General features: G+C 38.5%; 1 protein-coding gene across 2 annotated transcripts in view; it reads left to right on the top strand.

The window, feature by feature from the left end:
- Nucleotides 1-20,244, top strand: part of GUCY1A2 (guanylate cyclase 1 soluble subunit alpha 2) — a 187,469-nt gene that overhangs the window by 97,299 nt on the left and 69,926 nt on the right. For both annotated transcript variants that reach the window (XM_075418253.1, XM_075418263.1), the window contains exon 6: nt 15,115-15,258. In XM_075418253.1, the coding sequence (XP_075274368.1) occupies nt 15,115-15,258 (144 nt within the window). The remainder of the gene's footprint in view (nt 1-15,114; nt 15,259-20,244) is intronic.

Raw genomic sequence — 20,244 nt, 5'->3', positions numbered from 1 at the left:
ATAGAGCAGAACCAGACCTGCTTTTGCAGTTTTTAGTTTCTTTGTCCTTTCTCTGGACAGTGCAGCGTTTGTCCTTGACGACATTTGCAGAATTTCCCCTAACTGTAAACTTCACTTTCTATGAAGTGCTGAGTGCCACTTTCCATGTGTGAGCAGAGAGTCCTCAATGTTTCTGACAACGAACTATTGCCAGCTGCCAAAATTTCTTTGCTGTACATCTTTGTTGTCAACATTTTAATTGAAAATTTATTGAATATTTATTGAATAAGAATAAATAAATCCACAGGTTAATTTTATAGTTAGAATTCACATCTTTATTACTTAAATTTCTGCTTTATTTTTGGTTTCATTATTTGGCTAAACTGACACTCTCACTGAGTGGTGCCACACACGTGCCTCAGTCCTTTACCAGCTTCCTTGCAGTTCTTTTTGGCTATTATTCCTGGCAATATCATTTCACTCATTTTACACTCAATTATATTATTTTATTTTTCTAAATGATATAGTTAGTATGTCAGATCTTTGTTTTCTAATTTTATACACCTAACTCTGGCTGCAGCCTTAATTTTTGCTTGTTGTAAAGACCTGAGACTAAAAAAGGGTCAGAAGTCTGGACTACTCTGCAATCATTCGAGACCGATACTCACCAGTTCTGAAAAATGTGGTTTATATTGAGGATGTGTTATAATGTTTTTAGGAACCTACCTTTAAACTCACATTTTCTAAAAATATCACTTTACAGTTTTATACTGGTAGTTGAAGTTGCAGAATCAGTATTCATTTTACAGAAAATACCAGTGCTTTCTCAGTGCCATTACTATCCTTCCTTAAGAACCGGTATTTGCACATATTCATATGTATGTTCTTAAGCTTAATGTCGGTGCCATAATGACTGAAGAATACGGTAAAGACAAGAGTCATGAGCTTCTGAGTATTCTGAGGTTTTCCAAGCTCTATGTTTCATAAGTTAAAAGCCATAGTCTTCAAGTTTTCATGTAAAATCTATGGCAACTGTTTTTGTCTTCTTTCCATCACTTCTGCAGTTTTAACCTTTTAGGTTTGTTGCAATTACATGATCATTTTGAGAAGGTTTCAAATTCCTTTAGCTTCAGCTTGGGCATCTGCAGAATGAAGACGGTTATGAAATTCAATTAAAATACGTAAACAATACCAATACTCTTATATGATCAATATGCTATGCATAAAATACTGTAATATACTTTTTTTAAGACTAATAGATGCAGCTGGGGGGATTACCGGCGTACTAGGTATTGCTTCTTCCTGTTAGTTTAAAGTTGGTGGGATTTAAATGTGTAGTAGAAGAAAATAGGTAATAGAAGGAAATTTCTGTTGTGCAAAAGCACTTTCTCTCTCTCTATGGTGCCACCTAGCCTGGTAGAGCTGCTCTTCAGCATGCTGCTCTGTCCAGGTCCCATCGCAGAAGGGTTCTGGACCTTCTTCCTTTTCTTGCTCTGAGCAGGCTATAGCACTGACTTGAACTCTCTGGCTGTGCATGGACTTACTTGCTGGCACACAGGTGTGTCTCGCTCCAGTGTGAAGTCAGGGCAAAGCTGGGGCACCTTTTTTGGGGGGGAATTCAGAAGTGTTCTTGGGTTAAGAAAACCAGAACCACGAAAGATTCATTGGATTTTCCCTGCAGATCTGGTGTATCACCACCCTAGAGCTCCAGGATATTTTAAGACTTCCCATTACTTTAAGCATGTATTTTTCCGCAGCCTTGTGGAAGATTTACACTTTTTGTCTTCAGGGAGATGTGCAAATGAAACAAACAGACACGCTGGCTCCAGAAGAGTTATTCTTTACTTTATAGAGACCTGCACAAAGCACGAAAACATCAGTGCATGTTCCCCTGCTTTAGGCAATTCATCGCACAAGAATCCTCTAAAGAGTCTAGGACTTCTGTTTCTGTATATAATTTCGTCTTCAGGATTACCATGCTTATATATATATTTCCTTCTCTTTTTCTCTTTTGTCTCTCTCCTTCCACTTTTCCCATATCTGAAAAGCACACACTTGTTTGTAGGTGTCCTGCTCCATTTCTCTCAAGCTGCTTGGGAGCCTTACAGCCTGTGCCCAACTTACAGGTCCTGAAAGCGCTTCCCAAGCCCTTCAGGAAGATGTTGTTGTTCAGCAGTAGTTTTAATACCGGGAGCACCTATAGCAAATTAAGTCCACTCTTACATCTGGAGAAGGGCAGTCACATTAAACTGAGATGTGTGTCTTAAGTTATGCATGATTTTAATACTTGCTTATTTTGTTAAACAGTTCTTTACTTTGACAGTGCAATTCCTCACCTAAGGCAGAATGCCAGCCAGAACATTTTCTTTTCATCAGACATATTTGGTGTGATTTTTACAATTTCATACTTGCCTACAGAAGAGAGAAATCATTTATGCACTATGACTTTTGCATTCCATGACTGTTGTGTGCAAACTTAATATTGACATAATGTAAACTGTACGTCTTCTAGCATGCCTCAATTTTAACTAGTGAATAAAAACCCTTTTAAAATAAGATAATAAGCCTACACAGATACTACTATTTGTCTCTTTTCATTTCGTAAAGAAAACAACACTCTGAATTAACGTGCAAATGAAAGAGTTCCTCCATATATTGGAGACTGAAAGATTTATGCTTAAGACTGCTAAGTAGATGCTACAGAAAGAGTTCGAATACAGCTCTTCCTGAAAAATGCTCCTGAACTTGCCAGCATGTAGCATCATTAAACTCACTAAAAATAAAATGCCCTCAGGCCTGGTAAGAGCAATTGCTTCATAATTAGGCTCTCAGGAATGGAGCTGGGTTTTATAGTAAGACATTTCTTTTAAAAAATGAGCTTTACCAGATGAACAGATATCTAAACTTCATAGGTGGACACTTGGAATCCATTCCTGCTCACATGGGCAGGGTTTTCTATGCACTGAACTATTTCCAAAAGCAGAATGCAGTGTTGTAAAAGCATTGCAGAGTTACTGTAAAATTTAGGCACAAGATTTCACTGCTTAGGAGATAATTTTCAAAAGTTGAGAGACAGAAGCTGAGAACCAAACACTAAGGTAGAAACAGAAGGAGATTCTTGAGTGCATTTGAAGACAGTCTTATTCTTAAATCCTGTCTTGACTACTTTTAAAACCTTTAAAATACAGGACGTTTTTTGTAGTATCTCAGAGATTTTGGGAATCTATACATAATATTGTATCCAACATAGAATTAATTTCTAGCAAAAAACCCCAGACCTAAGTGTTTTAAGCTGACAGATGTTAAGCTTCACAGTGTTGCACAATTTGACTGGGTTTCAAAGCTTTTCTGCCAAATCTGTGCAGTGGAAAAACATATAGAATGCTTCAAAATGCAAACAGAACTAGGCTTCAATTTGTATTCACACAACATCAAGAAAACAAATGGGTTTCAATTAATTTGAAAAAGGTCAGTATTCACTCTTTGTTACGTAGGCGGAAAGGTGGCTTTAGAAGCTACCTCAGGATCAGTATACTTAGGCCATGCTCAGTGGAGGTTTTTCTGAACAGCACTTACACCACCTCCAGAGAAAGCACACACACCCCTCACCTCTCAGTGGAGTAACCGATCTAGTTTCTCTCCAGCAGGTTTCTTTGGCGTTTTCTTCCTTAGAATCTGTATTTTAGATTAAGTGACTTGTTCAAGTCTTTCTATCATAAGCTGCCCAAAGTACTTCACATCTGCCTTGCCTCCCTCCCACTTAGTGATTAGTAACATCCCTGACCTGTATGCCAAAATATGAATGCCAAGATACAGGATTTTCTGAGCTAAACAGGATCTTGGTATTGTGCTGACAAACAGACTCTTAGCACTAACAGTCAACACATTCATGCAATCTTTCTCCCGTTTTGGAGTACTTCATGGGAGCAGGCACATGCACACTGTCAAAGGCACGGGGTGAGTCATGTGTGAGAAGGTAACTGCTTGCCTAGAGTTTTCTAGTAGTTTCACAAGCTAAGCCTTCCCGTCTGTGGCATTTGTGTCCCACATAAACCAGATTTTCAGGCATTTCTCAGAAAAAGCATGCTGGTGACAACATGGTAGGGGTCTTGCGTATCAAATGGCAGTCTGGGCATGGAAGCAGGCAATTAAGGAAAGATACAGACTTTTGGGTCCTGCTGAAGTAAATGGGTAAAAGAATGAGTTTTCCAGAATTCAGGATGGAATACATCATGCCCTGGAAGTTAATTTTTCTCTTCAGTGACTATAGAAAGAGTATAGACAATTAGCTTAAACTGAAGGCTTAATTTTTGTGTGACTGACACTGGGTAGTGTGGGTCGCATCCTGAATGACAATTTGTAAGATTATTACTGATTTGCAGAGATATATTTGGAGAAGGATTTGGATAGAAGGAAAGATAGATGTCAGTGACATCTTGAGGTAGAATGTGGATATCAAGTACATTGTTCCTTGTGATGAGTGCTGAGATTGCTTACTTAAAACTAGAATAGAGAGAATCTCCTTTTTCTTCAGTCTTTGTCTCATATCTCTTAAAAAGGTATCCTGTTTGCTGCTGCACTAGGAGTCACGGACAGGCATAATGAAGCCCAAATAATGTCTGAAGCACCAGTTTGCCATATACCGTGGCCTTTTCCTAATTTTCCTGCTGTACAACTTAGGGCAGAAAACAGATGAAAGAACAGCCCATTGGGGGATACTAATAACTTCAAAGGTTTCTTATAGAGTTGTACTTGCAAGAATTTCATCTTAAGGATGAGTTTTGCTGTCTTCCATTAGAGGGAAGACGATTCAGCTTTCATAAAAGAATTGTATAGTGTTGAGGTACTATGTACTTCAGTCTTCAGGAATGAAATATGGATAAACAGGATAACGAAAATTTTGGGAAAGCGTAGGTCTTTACTGCAGTACCTGAGATTACATCCCAGCTTCCAGTTCCAGGTGCATTCCCATCCTGAATCCTGGCTTCATGCTTGGATGAGACTTAAGAAACCACCATCTCATGTATTTGTATGCTCCCATGGAAATGCAACCTAGGTGTGCAGGAAGCTAAGAAGTGCTCCAGAAAGTCCAGGCTAAGGAATACATATGGAACTTCTTAAGAGACAGCCAGGGACGTACCCTGACTTTGCTCCTGAAGAAACTATTTCCAGATCTTCAGAGCAAATATTTTGTTGTTAATGTAATCACGGGAATCACTTAAATTTCATGTACTCCAATAAATTGTGTTCAGAGCCTTGATTTATCTCTAAGAATGGAAAGGGAACTGACATATGGAGTGTGGAAAGGTTTTTCACTGGTTCATCTGTCAGTCTAGAGATTAGCTTTTGTGAAGGACTGTTGATTTCCCAGAACTTGCCCTGTCCTGCTTCTGAAATTCACCTGACTCTGTGAACTTCCATGTTCAGTCTGCCCTTCTGCCTTTTCACATGGTCTTGTTATTTCTTCTAGTTCTGTAGTTCTGAGACAGAGGTGAAACTGTACTGTTTATAACGTAGAACTAGTCATCTAGACTATCCTCACAGTCAACAGAGAAAAGTATGATTTTGTGGGGTAAAAGTGAATATTTTTTAGTATGAAATTAATCTTTTCCTGAAGAAGATGCTTATCACAGGTCAGGTGACTGCTAGAGTTCTCATTTCAGTTCATTGATTATAAAGAGAATGGAGAGTGAATAACTCATATTATTATATTAGAGATGTCTCTGGTTGGGTGAGCTGAATCTCACCCGTGTAGCGTACATCTTGTCATCTTGCAGCCTATGTGGTTGAAATACTGCTTCTTCCCTGCTTGTGCCATCTACTTTTCATTTGCTTTATTTTACAGTTATTTAGTCATGTTGTGTAGTTTAATGCCATGTTATGTTGTTTAGTGAAAGGATTGCATTTTGGTTAAATAAAATGAAATTTCGCTACATTTTAATTTCTCTCATACAATCAGCATCAAACCCAAGTTATTTCTTTCTGAATTTCATTGCTTTTTGTTATATTGGCACTGGAAAAACTCCCATCACCACCAAGCATGAGAATTTTGCTGTGTCTCAATAGGGTCCTTTAGAATACTTTACTGATTAATTCAAAGCTTGACTTTCCATGACTTTTGCAAATGAATATGATGATCTTCATCCAAAGAACTATGTATTGCTCAGTCCCATTGAAACAATCAGTAGCATGTGGGATTGACTGTAAGAGGCAATGCAGTATTCAAGAGTCCTTGACATTAGTGCTAATTCTATTCACTTTTAGCTAAGAAGACATATATTAACAGCATTTCATCAACCAAGGAAACTGAGGTGGTAATTTTACTGGCGATCATTAGAGAAAGATAAAGAAATGCTGACATTCTGGAAGATGCTAATCTGCTGGTGATCACCAGGGAAACTGTAGTGTTGCAGCTCCAAACAATGCAAGTCTGTGACTCAACTGAGCAGTAGAGTTATGTATAATAAAATATACAGAAAAAGGACTTTTTTTCAAAATTTGTTTCCTTCCTTCCTGCCTTCCTTCCTTCTTTCTTTCTCCCTCTCCTTGCCTCTCCTCGCCTCTCTCTTCTCTTCCCCCCTTCCCTCCCCTTCACAGGAATATAGATCACAAATCAGAAAAAAACAAGTTCATTATTGCCAATGGAGGTAAAATAATAATAGTAAGAATAATAACAATTAAAATTGCCATTACTTTAATGTTTCCTTGGTCAGTTTAAATATTACTTCATGAAAAGTTCAGAAAGTGTGGATAATTTTCAGCTTTAATTTTTCCACTGTAATTTGTACAGCATATTTTTCTTCTTGGAATTAAATAATAGAGTATTAGAGGGGAAAATTAGTGGCTGCAGTGTAACCTCAATTACCTACATGTCAGGGGAGGGAGACAGAAAACATTTGGACAACTGAAATTTCAGGTAATTATCAATATAGCTAATAGATATATTGAGGGACAGGGCATACCATATAGTTAAAGTTTGGATTAAAGTAGAAACTGCCCTAACCTGTGCCTTGTAATGGTCCATGTTCGACGGTACTGAACATGGCTACTTGAAGAAGTACGAGAAGTCCCATGAGCCACTTACAAAATGTCAGCTACATATGGCAGACTTCATTCTAGCATTTTCATTTTGAGATTTATGCCCTAAAATACAAAGATTATGTTCTTTATCACTGTGTTTGATGAAGCATGTATTAAAACCCTCAATGTCTGCAGAACTGTTTGATTGTTCTTTAAAAGATTTGCAAAAGTCTTTTTATCTGAGTAAGAACTTGTGGTCAATAAGTTTCACAGGCTTCCCTCTTTCCTAATCCATAAGGACGCTGATGTCATTCTTGTCTCTTTCCCTCCCATGCTGCAGCCCTGTGAAGTGCCCACCTCCGTTTCCTCGAGGACCTCCCACAGGCACTGGGGGCTGCTCTTAGGTCCCTCTGAAGCCATCTCTGCTCCAGGCTGAGCAAGCCCAGCTCCCCCAGCCTCTTCTCACAGGGCAGGTGCTCCACCCCTCATCATCTTGGTGGCCTCCCACTGAGCTGTATCCAGTTTGTTGATGTCTGTCTTGTACTGAGAGGCCCAAAATTGGACACAGTAGTATCTACATGTGGTCTAATAAGTGCTGAGTGGAGGGTGATAACGACTTCCCCATGTCTTTTCATGGAGCCCAGCCTGTCATTGACCGTATTTACTCCCAGGACTTGCTGTTGCCCCAAGCCTCTTGCTGTGCACCAGGACTCCTGGGGTCTTGCCGTCAGAGCTGCTCCTCAGGAAGTTGTCCCAGGCTGTATTGGGTCCAGTGAAATTCCTTCCCAAGGACAGGACTTTTTATATGTCTTTATTGAGTTTCATGAGTTTCCTGCCAGCCAATTCGTTCCGCCTGTCCACATCTCTCAGGATGGCAGCTCTGCCCTAGAGCAAATTGACTGGTCTCTCCAGTTTGGTGTCAACTGCAGGCTTAATGAGAGTGCAAATAATGTTATTATCAGGAAAAGAAGCACAGGTTTTGTCAGAAAAGGCAGATATATTTACTTAGTAAAATTCTAGATTTTTTTTTTTGTATTGTATTTTGAAATGTGTTAACTAATTAGTTCATGTTGCATGCACCTAGAACAATGTGTTTGTATTTGGGTAGCACAGGGAAAAGATGCATAGGCAACAGCTGAAAGGAGAGGTGGGTATTTGGGTAGGAGAGGGAAAATATGCATAGGCAATGGCTGAAAGGAGAGGTGGGTATTTTAAGGTGGACAGTAATGCTGTTTTTTGCAGGGAAAAAACCCACACCTGAACCAGATAAGTTAGTTTTCTCAGTGAGAAAAGTTAAGTGAGGAAGGCGCAGAGCATTAGCTAAGCCATTACCCCTTTCCCTGCTGCTTATTTCCATTCTTTTTTCTCTCAAGCTCTTTAAGAGGAAACTGATATCACTGCAACTACTTTTTGTTCATATTTCAATATTATAAAATGAAATTTTATAGAATATCTCCCAGGAGTAGGAGAGTTTCAGGCTATTGGCAGATTGCTCATAAGTGATAAGAAACAGTTTAGTAATAAGCTTCTCTTCAGCTAAATATAGCGTATACACTTTATATACCATGGCTGTAAACAGGGTAGGGAGCGTAGAGAAACTGTTTAATATTCCAAGTTTTCCTGCCAACTTAAAATGACAATGATTATGAACATATACTTACTTAAGCAGAATAAATATTACTGGTGATTATAATAACAGAAACACACGAGACCATGAGCAGGATTTGAAGCATTTGGAAACTCAGCCAAATTTGAAGAAATATTTGTTACTCTATTAAAGGAGGATAAGAAATCAAGACATGAAAGGGCTGAGGAATAGCTATGTTTAGTTACTGTATCTAAAGTCTGTATGTGTGATATATAGATAATCTATATATGTTCATATAATAAACCAGTTAAACTTTGAACAGCATAATGTACTTTTGCTTATACAAGTAGCACTGAAAGGTTTTCTTCTCTCAAGGAAGAGCATCCTTGAGCGAAGGCTGGTTATGCTATACTTATGTGTTTACTTTCCAAAGTGATCCTGTATTCACTTGATCACCTGTGTGCAATATCAAGCTGTCCGGAAATGTCCTGCAGTTCTTCACCCTGAATTGCACTGTAATTTTTTTTCAAGTGCTTTGTGAGAAAAAATTATCTGGTCTTTCTCTCTCTCTCTCTATATATATATATATATAGGGAAGGTGCTGAAGGATAAAAATCCCTTGGATGGATTTGGCTTGAGAAGGGCTCCATTAGCACTTAATTTTATCTCAGTGGGGTAGCCAACTCAAAACTCAAATCACTAGTGCAATCTGCATTAAGGGCTTTTATTTATGGATGACACTTTGAATTAGAGACAATACTGTATTCATCTCTGTAGTGAAGGCAAGGCAACATTTTATTTCCAATTTTTTTATTTATTTTGCAAAAGAGCGTTGAACAGTCCATAGAGACAGTGGCATAGACTATCAAGGTGAATTGGTGCTAAATATTATAACCCTTAGGAGTGAGATAGTAAATACCTGCGCAGCCTTGTGAGTATTTAGGGGACCAGAATGGTAGTACACAAGTACTCTTCAGAGGAAGGTGAAGGGTTGAAAAGGGACATACTGTAAAGGGTAGATTTTCTTCCTGAAAGATGACAGCAATTTTTGAATTTTCAGACCCATTCTTTTGTATCCAGTTTGTTTTAAGCAAAGAAGCCTTCTTGATATGAATATAATTAAGCCACTGGAAAAGGAACAAACCACATACACTTATTTATGGCTCTTGCATGAAAAAAAATAGTGATGAGTACTCCACTGTAACAGTTATAATACAAACTGTCTATTAGGTTTTTACAGGAAACCTGCTGAGAGAGACAGGGCTAAAACTAGAGCCAATTCTCTCTCCAGCTACTTCTTTGAGTGGTTTTAATATTTCTGATTGCTGTAGGAATTTCAGATTAGAATTGCCAAAAGAATGACCCTCATGATTACATTTTTTATGTTTATTTGAAGCTGTGCTTTGAAAAAGGTGCTAGTAAGATTCCTTAGAGTGTTGGGATTCCTGAATATTAAAGATTAAAATCTTGAAACTTGCCTTTACAGGTTTCACTTACAAAATTGTATTTCCTCCTGTCTGTATAAGGCTGTGAAAAGAAGTGTGACACTTCAGTTCCTTCATTACTTCTAGAAGTTAATATGCATGATGACTGATGCACATTCATGCATTCAGGAGGAATAATACAAAAGCAGGGCTGTTACTTCAAGAAACTACATTTTCCCTTCTGAACTGTCACTGAATAAACATACTGACTTCATACCTGGGGAACATCATTCAGCTACAACTTCCAGTTTTTCAGTTAGGTAACAACACAGCACAAGGTTTAGCTATTGGTAGTTAGAAGAGACCTATTGAGGCTGCCCAGGGCACAGTCTATTAGCCTCTGTTCTCTAGACACAATGGAAGTGGAGAATTCGTATTGTGTCTGCTGGGCTACCAGATTCATCTACAAGCCATACCCCACCTAAAACTGGCAGGAATTAAGAACAGGTGACTGTAAGACAATTACTGTAGAGCTCAACTTGTATAAAAAGTACTGTTCATGTCTAAAGCAGACATACTGTATCTACCAAGGACAAAAAGAAGCTGGGTACATAGAAAATGAGTTCCCAAAAAGTAGAAAACATTTTTGTTTGCTTCCTGTTGCAAGACTTATGTATTGTCACTCTACAGCATTCAGCAGTCTCAAGATACCTACCAAGAAGTTTTTTCTGAATTGTAGACTACACACAACTACTTTAATTAACTATGAATCATAATCTTTGGTTTGTAGAGGGCCTGACTGAAAATCTTTTGGACATTTCCAATGACTTGATGTGGAGTTATAAGAAGGCTTTAGAGAAGGATTTTGTATAGCAGTGTAAGTAGGTGCAATGAGTCCTAACTTGTTTGTTAATTAAGAATAAAAGTTATATCCTACATTTTTAAAGAATGGTCTAATTTAGAATTCTGAGTTGAACCTCTCTTATCTGGTATGTAGTTCTCAGTTGAAGAAAGTTCCAGTGAAGATGACCACAGTGAGTGTAAATCAGTAAAAAGGGATGAAAAATAAAGAAGAGTAGGTCGGGCTGACAGTGAATGTCATATTATATATATATATGTAAATATTAAGAGTAGTAAGAAACAATTATTTAAATAGGAAAATAATTTAAGTAGTGAGAAATAATTCTTTAAATAGAACAAAAATGTACTAAATCATAATAGAGGTGAAACTGTTAATTATATGCAAAAAATGGCTGAAATATTCAAAACAGAATATATTTTGTTTTTTAGAAGAAGCAGGATAATGTATTCCAGTCTTACAGTGATAGCAAAATACCTTTTCATGCATCTGTATCTAGGAAGGATATAAATATCAAATATACTTCTAATAATTCACTATAATATTCACATTACAAAACAAAAAAATCAGAAGTTAGTTTATCACAAGGTAGAGATTTCCTCTGAAGTTTCATTACTGTATATCATCATCTTGAATAGCATCAAACATTGCTGAGTGCTGCTATTTTTAGCCACCTTGAGTAGTACCTTCCTTTTCTCTTAATCCTATTGACGTTTACTTGAATGTTTATGGAGTAAGTCGCTCTCTGGTGTGCACAGCGATTCCAAGATGTACATAGCAGGTAGTTTGGAGTGAGATATGAGCAATGCTTTATTTTTCTGGTCCCATTCTTGCTCCTTAGCTGAGATAAGAGAAATCTCCTTCCCCATGCACATCTGACTCACTGATGGGCCCACCCTGAAATTCTGAAGTGCAATGAATCGCTCTCATTGCAGTTTCTGTTTTGATGTTCTCATGTAACCTTATGAAGTTGAACAAGGCCAAGTCTAAGATCTTGCACCTGGGTCAGGGCAATCCCTAGTATCAATAGAGACTGGAGGAAGAATTGGTTGACAATGGCCCTGCAGAAAAGGAGTTGAGGATACTGGTGGATGAAGAATTGGACATGAGCCGGCAATGTGTGCTTGCAGCTGAGAAAGCCAACCATAACTTGGGCTGCATCAAAAGAAGTGTGGCCAGAAGGTCGAGGGAGGTAATTCTTCCCTTCTAATCTCTGTTTTTGTGGTCAAGGGTGGTAATTCTTCCCCTCTACTCTCTGCTTTTCTGAGACCCCACCTGGAGTCCTGCATCCAGTTCTGGGACCCCCGGTACAAGAAAGACATGGACATGTTAGAGCAGGTTCAGAGGAGGGCCACGAAAATGATAGAGAGCTGGAACACCTCTCTTGTGGAGAAGGCTGAAAGAGTTGTGGTTGTTCAGCCTGGAGAGAAGAAGGCTCTGGGGAGTCTTGATTGCAGCCTTTTGGAGAGAGACATTTTACCAAGGCCTGTGGTGGCAGGACAAGGGGCAACAGTTTTAAACTGAAAGAAGGTAGGTTTAGACTAGATACAAGGAGAATATTTTTTATGATGAGAGTGGTGAGACACTGGACCAAGTTGCCCAGAGAAGTTGTGAATGCCCCATCGTTGGAAATGTTCAAGGTCAGGTTGGACAGGGCTCTTAGCAACCTAATCTAGGGAAAGATGCCCCTGCCCATGGCAGGGGGGTTGGACTAGATGATCGTTGAAGGTCCCTTCCAACCAAATCCATTTTATGGTGCTGGAACTATATGAGAGGACCAAATCAAAGTGCTATGAAGAACCTGAATTTGGGAACTGTAAAGAACTGGAGCTTTTAAAAAAAAAAAGATTACAGAAAAAGGTAATAGGAAAATTTGCCAAATCTGATTTTGAAGACAGACTGAACCAAGGTTAAAGTTTGATGGAGATACTCAGCATGGAAATTTCAGCTTAAATGCTTAGTTAGGGAAAATCTTAGTAGTGACTGAAAACAGTGTCACAGAATGATAAATCATTAGACAACCTTATCAGTACTCATCACATCCAGTTTCAACTACCAGATCAATCTCAACAGCCCTAATCATTCCCCTGGTTCTCCAGTGTTACCATCAGAGGAGCTTCAGAGGGAGAAGCACTTTAAAGGGTATCCTACAGTGATGGCAGTGTAATTTCTATTTTCAGAAAAAGATTGACATGCAACAACTTCAGTCCCATTTTTCTGGTAGTACACAGAGATGTGCAATGCAACTCTGATGCTGCTGCTCATTCAGTGAGTGCAGTTTAGCTGTTAGTTTACACAGTCATGGAAATTTCCAAAGGGGAAGATGCTAACAAAATAAGTACGCTTGCCTGAACATTGCAGGAACAGTATATGGTCCCAGATCTAGACTTGCTTACAGTGGTGCAATGCAACTAACTTTAGTGGAAAAGTAATTCTGAAATTAAGTCATTCAACAAAGAGCAGAATTTGTGTTTCATTTTTCTATTTGACATCATAGACTCAGCTCTTTTTTTAGTAACCCGTTTATTTCTATTCGAACTGGTTATATTCATCCACAGTTTTTAAGAATGACGATGTGTAGTTGTTTGGATTTCTGATAATTCTTCCTTCTGATTTAGAAATTTTTTTACCATCTATTTCTTATACATCTGGAATGTCTTTTTAACTTCAGAAATCTTTCTCACTATGCTCATGTGTTTTCTTCCCTAGTTTCTACATTTTTCACCAGCCATTGAAATACAATTGCCCATCCATTTGTCTTTGAAAAGACAACCTCCTAAACTGCAGGGAGCTGGTAGTCTCTTCTTCTTCTGGACAGAGATCCTGAGACATGGCTTAGGTAAAACTATTAGGAGCTTCCAAAAATTACAAGGGAGTTCTAAAAGCTGTCTCAGCTCTCAGCTCGCGAGGAACCCTCAGCTTCTTCTGTATGTCCTCCTGCAGAATCAGCAGGAAAGGCTAAGGAGCCAAACCTGGCAGTGGGCCTGTAGCATCCTCTGTAATTTTGGTGGTGGGAAGTATTTTCTCGTACTGCTGTCCTAGATTCATGCTCTGGGTACATTTACATGTAATGCTTACTTTTTGAGATACTATTTCCAATTCTGTTTATCAGGACTGGAAACTAATCTGAGAAGGTCCAGGTCTACTTTTATTAGTAGAATACCTGCAGAGAGAAGAATCAGCTGTGTTCACTCCCTGAAGAGCTCCTTGCTCAGTGCATGCTTTCCTCTCACCCCAGTCTTTGCTGAAGCCTGTTCTGGCATTTCTGTAGTGTTGTGGGCAGGGTGAAAGCCAGATTAGTTATGTAGCAAAAACCAGACTAATCCTTGAGGGCTGAGTCTGCTTGGGCACGTATTAACGGACTGTGTGCAGAGCATGTTGCAGATGTGTGGGCAAGAAGACTGCAAAACACAATGCTGTCAATAAAGCTGCAGAACTTGAGGGCTTCAGTGTTTCTCAGGCTGCCTTTATCCAGAGCCACAGGGCTTCTGCGATTATTTTGCTCCTGCTTCCTCCTGAGGGACAGCTTTCTTTAAAGAAAATCAGGGATAAGAGAGAGGTAAGACCTGTCTGAAGAGACCAGAGGGATCAGTCTGCTGAACTTGATGCCTGAAGGTAGGGAATTCACAGTCAGGTACACAGTAGAGAGAGGCAACAATTCTTATTTGAGAATGACAGACAGGCACAGTCAAAAACTGTAGCAATAACATCGATTTGTAAATTCTCCCTATACCAGAAAGAGCTACCGCCTAATGAGGTTGTAGGCTCTTCACTGTTTTTTTACGGTTATGTTTTGCTTTTTCTAATTCTCTGCCTGATATACTTCTATAGAGGAATAAATAATAATTATTAATTATAATCATGTAGCACTATTCTTGCCCAACAGCAAACTCAGCCAGGATAGTGTCAAAGAAACCTGCAAGCAATTTCTCATTTTGGAAAATAGAGTTTTCTGTATTACTGCTATAGGAAAATATTGTCATATGTCAGCTGGTGGCATACACTGTTCTGGATGTAATGATCTTCTTTGGTTGTAATGGTGATGAATCACTATGCAATCGTGTATCAGGTTTTGACTGCACCTGTTTGCAAACTCAGGTAATTATGCTCCGTTGTCTAACTGCGTATTTTATGACTGTTTTGCTCACATGTTTCTAAGCAATGCTGTTTGATTGCAGATAAGTAATGGTAGGGATCTCTTCTCATTATCCTACTTTAACGTTTGATTTGTCTGATTGCTGCAGGTGGAAACAATCGGTGATGCATACTGCGTTGCAGCAGGTCTCCATAAGAAAAGCCTTAGTCATGCTAAAGCCATTGCCCTGATGGCACTGAAGATGATGGAGCTTTCAGAAGAGGTTCTCACTCCAGATGGGAGCCCTATTAAGGTAACCCCTTTGCTCTTTATTCTCAGCTACTCAGTGGTACATGGGCCTGATTCATTCCACCATGTTCTTTCAGTAGAAATTGTTTATTGCTAGGAGAGTTTAAAATAGCATTAATACATCACAGTCTTCTTTATGGACATACATTTCATTGCTGCCCATCAATAGTCACTTACGTTATGCCTTACTTTAGTGAACTCAGTAGCGGCTATCTGTCTCCTTGTCATATGCACTGAATGTCTGTTTGTGGCTGGAGGGCATTAGGTGCACTCCTGGAGTTCTTCTTCTAATTCACTTTAAGGTGAGAAGAAGACAGTTCACATGATCCAGGACTGTCCTGTGCTACAAGCCAAATCACGGTATGAGATGGCAAATGGGAAATTCGTTTTGGAAGTAGGCTCCCGATCTGAACTTCTGCACTAGTGTAGAGGCACTCAGAGAGTTCTGCGGCTCTAAAGGGTGACATGTCACTTTTCTAAATTGTTACTGACCTGTGTAAAAGAAGAATGTGTAGACTGCCTGCTCTTCCTCAGTGTTAGTGTGCTTCCTTCCCATGCAGCTCCAGTTCCTTCTCCTAGATTGATACAGGAGGGAGAAGGAGGTGGAAAACCACATGTTCTTTTGTACCATTTTAAAGTTCCACTGCTGTTCTGCTTCCGTGGATCTTATACCAACCTTGTACCTGCTGGCATTAGCAGTTGGCAATGTTTATGTAGAAGACGGAGATTCAGGAGGAAAGAAAAACCATGGAGATTATGTACTTGCCTTTCTTTTTCAAGGGCCAGAGCACACACTGTTTTCATTATGTGTACTCACTCCTGTTCCTAGTTAAATTGTTTCTTCCCATAATACAAACCCTTTGTTTTCAAAGAAAATGGGGGGATTATGTAGAACAATTATTCAACTGTCTAAAGCCTGTAACAAAAGCCATATGTAGCTCTATGAGAAGGCCAGACAGACCTTCCATGGGAAGGTTTGCATTATGGTGGAAATGCACTTCATAAACTGCAGTTGCTCATCTCTGTTAAAAAATGAGGGTTTCATCCAAAATGCTTCTTTTTAGAAAAATAAAATTTAAAGACCCTTTCTGAAGGTTTAAAACTTGACCAAATGAGGTAAAATTTTTAAAAATGTATTCAGCAATAAATTTATAGATTTTCTCTACCTATTACTTCGGTCATATCTTGAACTATATTCCTTGAAGTCTTTGTGTATGGTGAATGAAGAGAGATTTAATCCAAATCCATTCTGCCCAGAAAGGAGAATATGGATGCAAAGCAGCCAAGCTAGAAATTCCATGAAATATGGCAATACAATAGTCAAATGAAAATATATGGAGTTGTGGATGAAATATTTTTTTTAGGTATTGAGGCTGCTGGTGTATTTTTTTAAATGTCAAAATAAAATATTTATTTGATTATTGGAAAATGTCCACATGTTCAATACAATAACTTTCTGAAAAAATATCTTGGACTGCGGATTCTGAAGAAGATTTTTGTAAAGCTTCATGTGGATGTTCATTGAACACACAGTAAGCATTAAAAGACAAATGTTGTCTGAAAATATCAGAACACATAGCATTTTCGGTTTTGATAGAAGACTGTTTCAAACAGGTATTAATTTAATCCTATTAAAATATTTTTTCTAGAATGTTTGATGATTTCTCTACTTTTCTGATGACTATAGCTGAGTAATACATTCTAGCTACAATGTCACATGCTGGGAGAGCTGTCTTGCAGATTCTTTCCATCTTTTTGCTTTCTTCTGAGTGATTGCTGCAATTGTAGGGAAATTTTGAAGGTGTATATTTTACTCTGAGAATCACAATTTGCGACTGTTTTCATTACCGCTGTCATTATTTTTCAGAAAATTCCTCATGATTTCAGTGGATGCATAGCAAAATCTACAAAAGAAAGACTATAAAGACAGTGCAGAGTAAAAATACTTGCATAGAATAAAAGGCTAGGAATAATTAAATATTTTCCAAAAGTGCTAATAAACCTCCTTTAGAATTCAGAAGAAAAAAGTCAGTTTATCATACTTAAACTGAAAGTAGAGACACTGAGAAGCTCCTCAGTGGGTGTTAGTTGTCCTGTCTTCAGTTTTAGGACAGGAGGGATGTTGATAGCAACTAATCTCACCTACTGACAAAAGTGGTAGAATGTTGTTGTTACTTTTGTACCTAACCTGGTAAATCATGTTTAAAAACGCTTATTTCATAAAGGTATTTTGTTTTGGTTTTACGTACGTTAAGGTTAGGTTTCCTCTCACATGGATGTCTACCCTGTAAAACTACTGAAAAAAATACTTTTGGAGAAGTGTACTGTAATTTGTCCTAGTTTAGGTGTCTACTCTAGGATGAGATGAATCATGCCCTAAAAATGTGTATTTTCTCAGTTGTCTGTAAGGGAAGTCTATAGACTTTGCCTAAATGTGGATGTCTACACCGTAAGCTTCTACACTCTGTCAGATGAATCCTCCTACAAATAGCAAAGAACACATAGTTTTTCTTAGTGATTATGTCAATGATCGTCACAGTTAAAGACATATGCATTATTTCTAAATTGAGTTGGCATGACTTTACCTTCCAGCCAATGCTGAATTGGCTAGAGTGATCCCTATTTTTGTTAGCTGCCAGTTTTTCACTTAAAAAAATGTGAAGGTGCCTATCATGCCACAGATTCCCATTAACAAATTTTCCGTGTGCGTAATAATGTCTTAAAGCTGCATCAGGTGCAGTTAAGATTGGATATTAGGGAAAAGTGGTCAAGCAGTGGAACAAGCTCCGAGGAAAGTGGTCACCCCAAGCCTGTCAGTGTTCAAGTGTTTGGACAATGCTCTTAGATACATGGTTTAACTTTTAGGATGTGTGGAGTCAGGAGTTGAACTTGATGACCCTCGTGGGTCCGTTCCAGCTCAGGATTCTATGGTTCTGTGATCTACCTGAAGTTTAAGAAACCCCTAGGTATGTGTAATAGTTACTGTGGACTCAGCTCAGAACCAGTAATAGGACATTTACTGTGTGATACATTTTACAATTAAGCTTTGCTATTAAAATATTTAAATATTCATTAATGTTAGGTACAAAATATACAATGTAGGCTATAAGACATTTGTAAGTGGCTTGACTTCTAAATAGTGAATTGAATTGTACTATAATGTGGTTACTTTGAGCTGGTCCTGTTGATATGGATGGCAAAACAAGTGCAGTATTTTGACTATGTTTTGACCTTAATTCTTATCCGTGATTCAGGTTATCAGGCACAAGTCACATTTCCTGAGTCCTTGCCAAGTGTGTTGAATATACAATGCTGACGCAGCTTTTGTTTTCTTGTATCGAAAAACCTACATTAGTATTTGGAATTTGAAAAGGTTTGAAATCAGAGGGCAGTTATTTCCTTATGTCCAACTTCTGATATCTTTGACAGCTTTCGTGAGTTGCTGTGACTAAACTGTGACTTTATTCTTCAGGATAGTCTAATAGCTATTTTAAAAAAGTAAGACAGTTACTTCACTAAGTCCGAGACAGTTTTTCAAAAAACAGTTCCTAAAAGTAAGGGACTTTCTGATCTCAGGAGTAAGCAACAATGTTCTGTTTTCACCCCCCCAAACCAGGCTGATAAGTCTTGATGAAATCAGAAGAAATTATTCTCAGCCACTTTATATAACAGATGACAGTACAATTATTTGAAGTTCAATTTCAGTTAGTAGGCTAACAATTACAGCACAGCTGTTCTGATTGTGCTTTCTAGTAAGAAGCAAACATGCTAAAGTCTCCTTGGTGTTTGCAGGGGATTTCTTTTCCAGAGGCATATCTTTTTTTTAAGCTCTCTGAGGTCATCGGTGGAAACCATGAGTTCAGAAATTACTGCCAAGGTTTGTGGGGTGTGACTGATATGATGCACACTTAAGAGGCTAATTACTTAGGGGTGACATTTTGTGAATCTCTTTGTGCTGTCCTGGTTGCAGAGATTTCAGCTCCAGGGAAACCTAACTGCAATTATGAAATGTAGTGCTTTTTATTTGACAATTGTGCAATTAGAAGTGGCTGACTTTATGGTTATGGTTTATGGAATATATATATTTTCTAAGTTACTTTGATGGATATGTTTTGTTTTCATCTGAGCACCAAATTCACCAGAATGCAAATGTTTACTTTTCGTACTGCTTGAAATGTTCATCAGTGTGGTAGCAGTGGATATCTTATTGAATAACACTAACAGAGTCTCAGACATAGGCTCAGGTAGTTAGGAACAAAAAACTAAATGGATGAATGAAAAAATAGCATATCACGTAAGTGGGAATTTACGATAAGATTTTCACCTGCAAAGTTCATTAGCAGACAATCAAATGAAGTTTGTTACCTGGGTACATAGTTATAATTTGAAAGTATTAATTGCCATAATCACAGAAATACCTTGTTTGTACAGCCATGTGCACTTCGTGAAAAATCTACCCCTGAGAGCAGTGCTCGAGTGGTCAGTGAACAGTGATGGACCTCAGGATGGTGACCAGGTGTGTGAACCAGGTCTCATTTGTATCCAGATGATGCTCCCACCACTGAGTCAGAGCTCATAGCATGCTGGTGAGAGCACCGTGGTTTGCAGCTGACACGTACTCGGGCATTTGACACTTCCAGCAGAGCCAAAGGCTGCAGAAATACTTAAGCAGAATGGAGATCCAGAGCCTGCACTCCTTATACCTGCGCGGATAGCCTGTGATTTGCAGTGTAATGAAAAAATGTTTTGCAGAAAGAGAGAGCGAGCTGTATTATAGCAGCCTCCACAAATCTTATCATCAATGTTGTAACACAGTCTGATCTTTTCAAAAGAAATATTTGTAACAGAAAATGGGCTGATGGTTCTCCTGCGAGTGATGGAGAAAGCTTCAGGTCCATGTATGTTTTTTTTTTACCTCAGTTCTATTTGAGGCAAAATCCCATTACTTTAGCATGAGCTGAGGTCTTAGTACAAATGAAGGACTTTTGCA

This window comes from Opisthocomus hoazin, chromosome 1, assembly GCF_030867145.1.
Source record: "Opisthocomus hoazin isolate bOpiHoa1 chromosome 1, bOpiHoa1.hap1, whole genome shotgun sequence".
Lineage (NCBI taxonomy): Eukaryota > Metazoa > Chordata > Aves > Opisthocomiformes > Opisthocomidae > Opisthocomus > Opisthocomus hoazin.
Note: the sequence above shows the minus strand (reverse complement) of the source record. Positions and strands in the feature narration are given on the sequence as shown.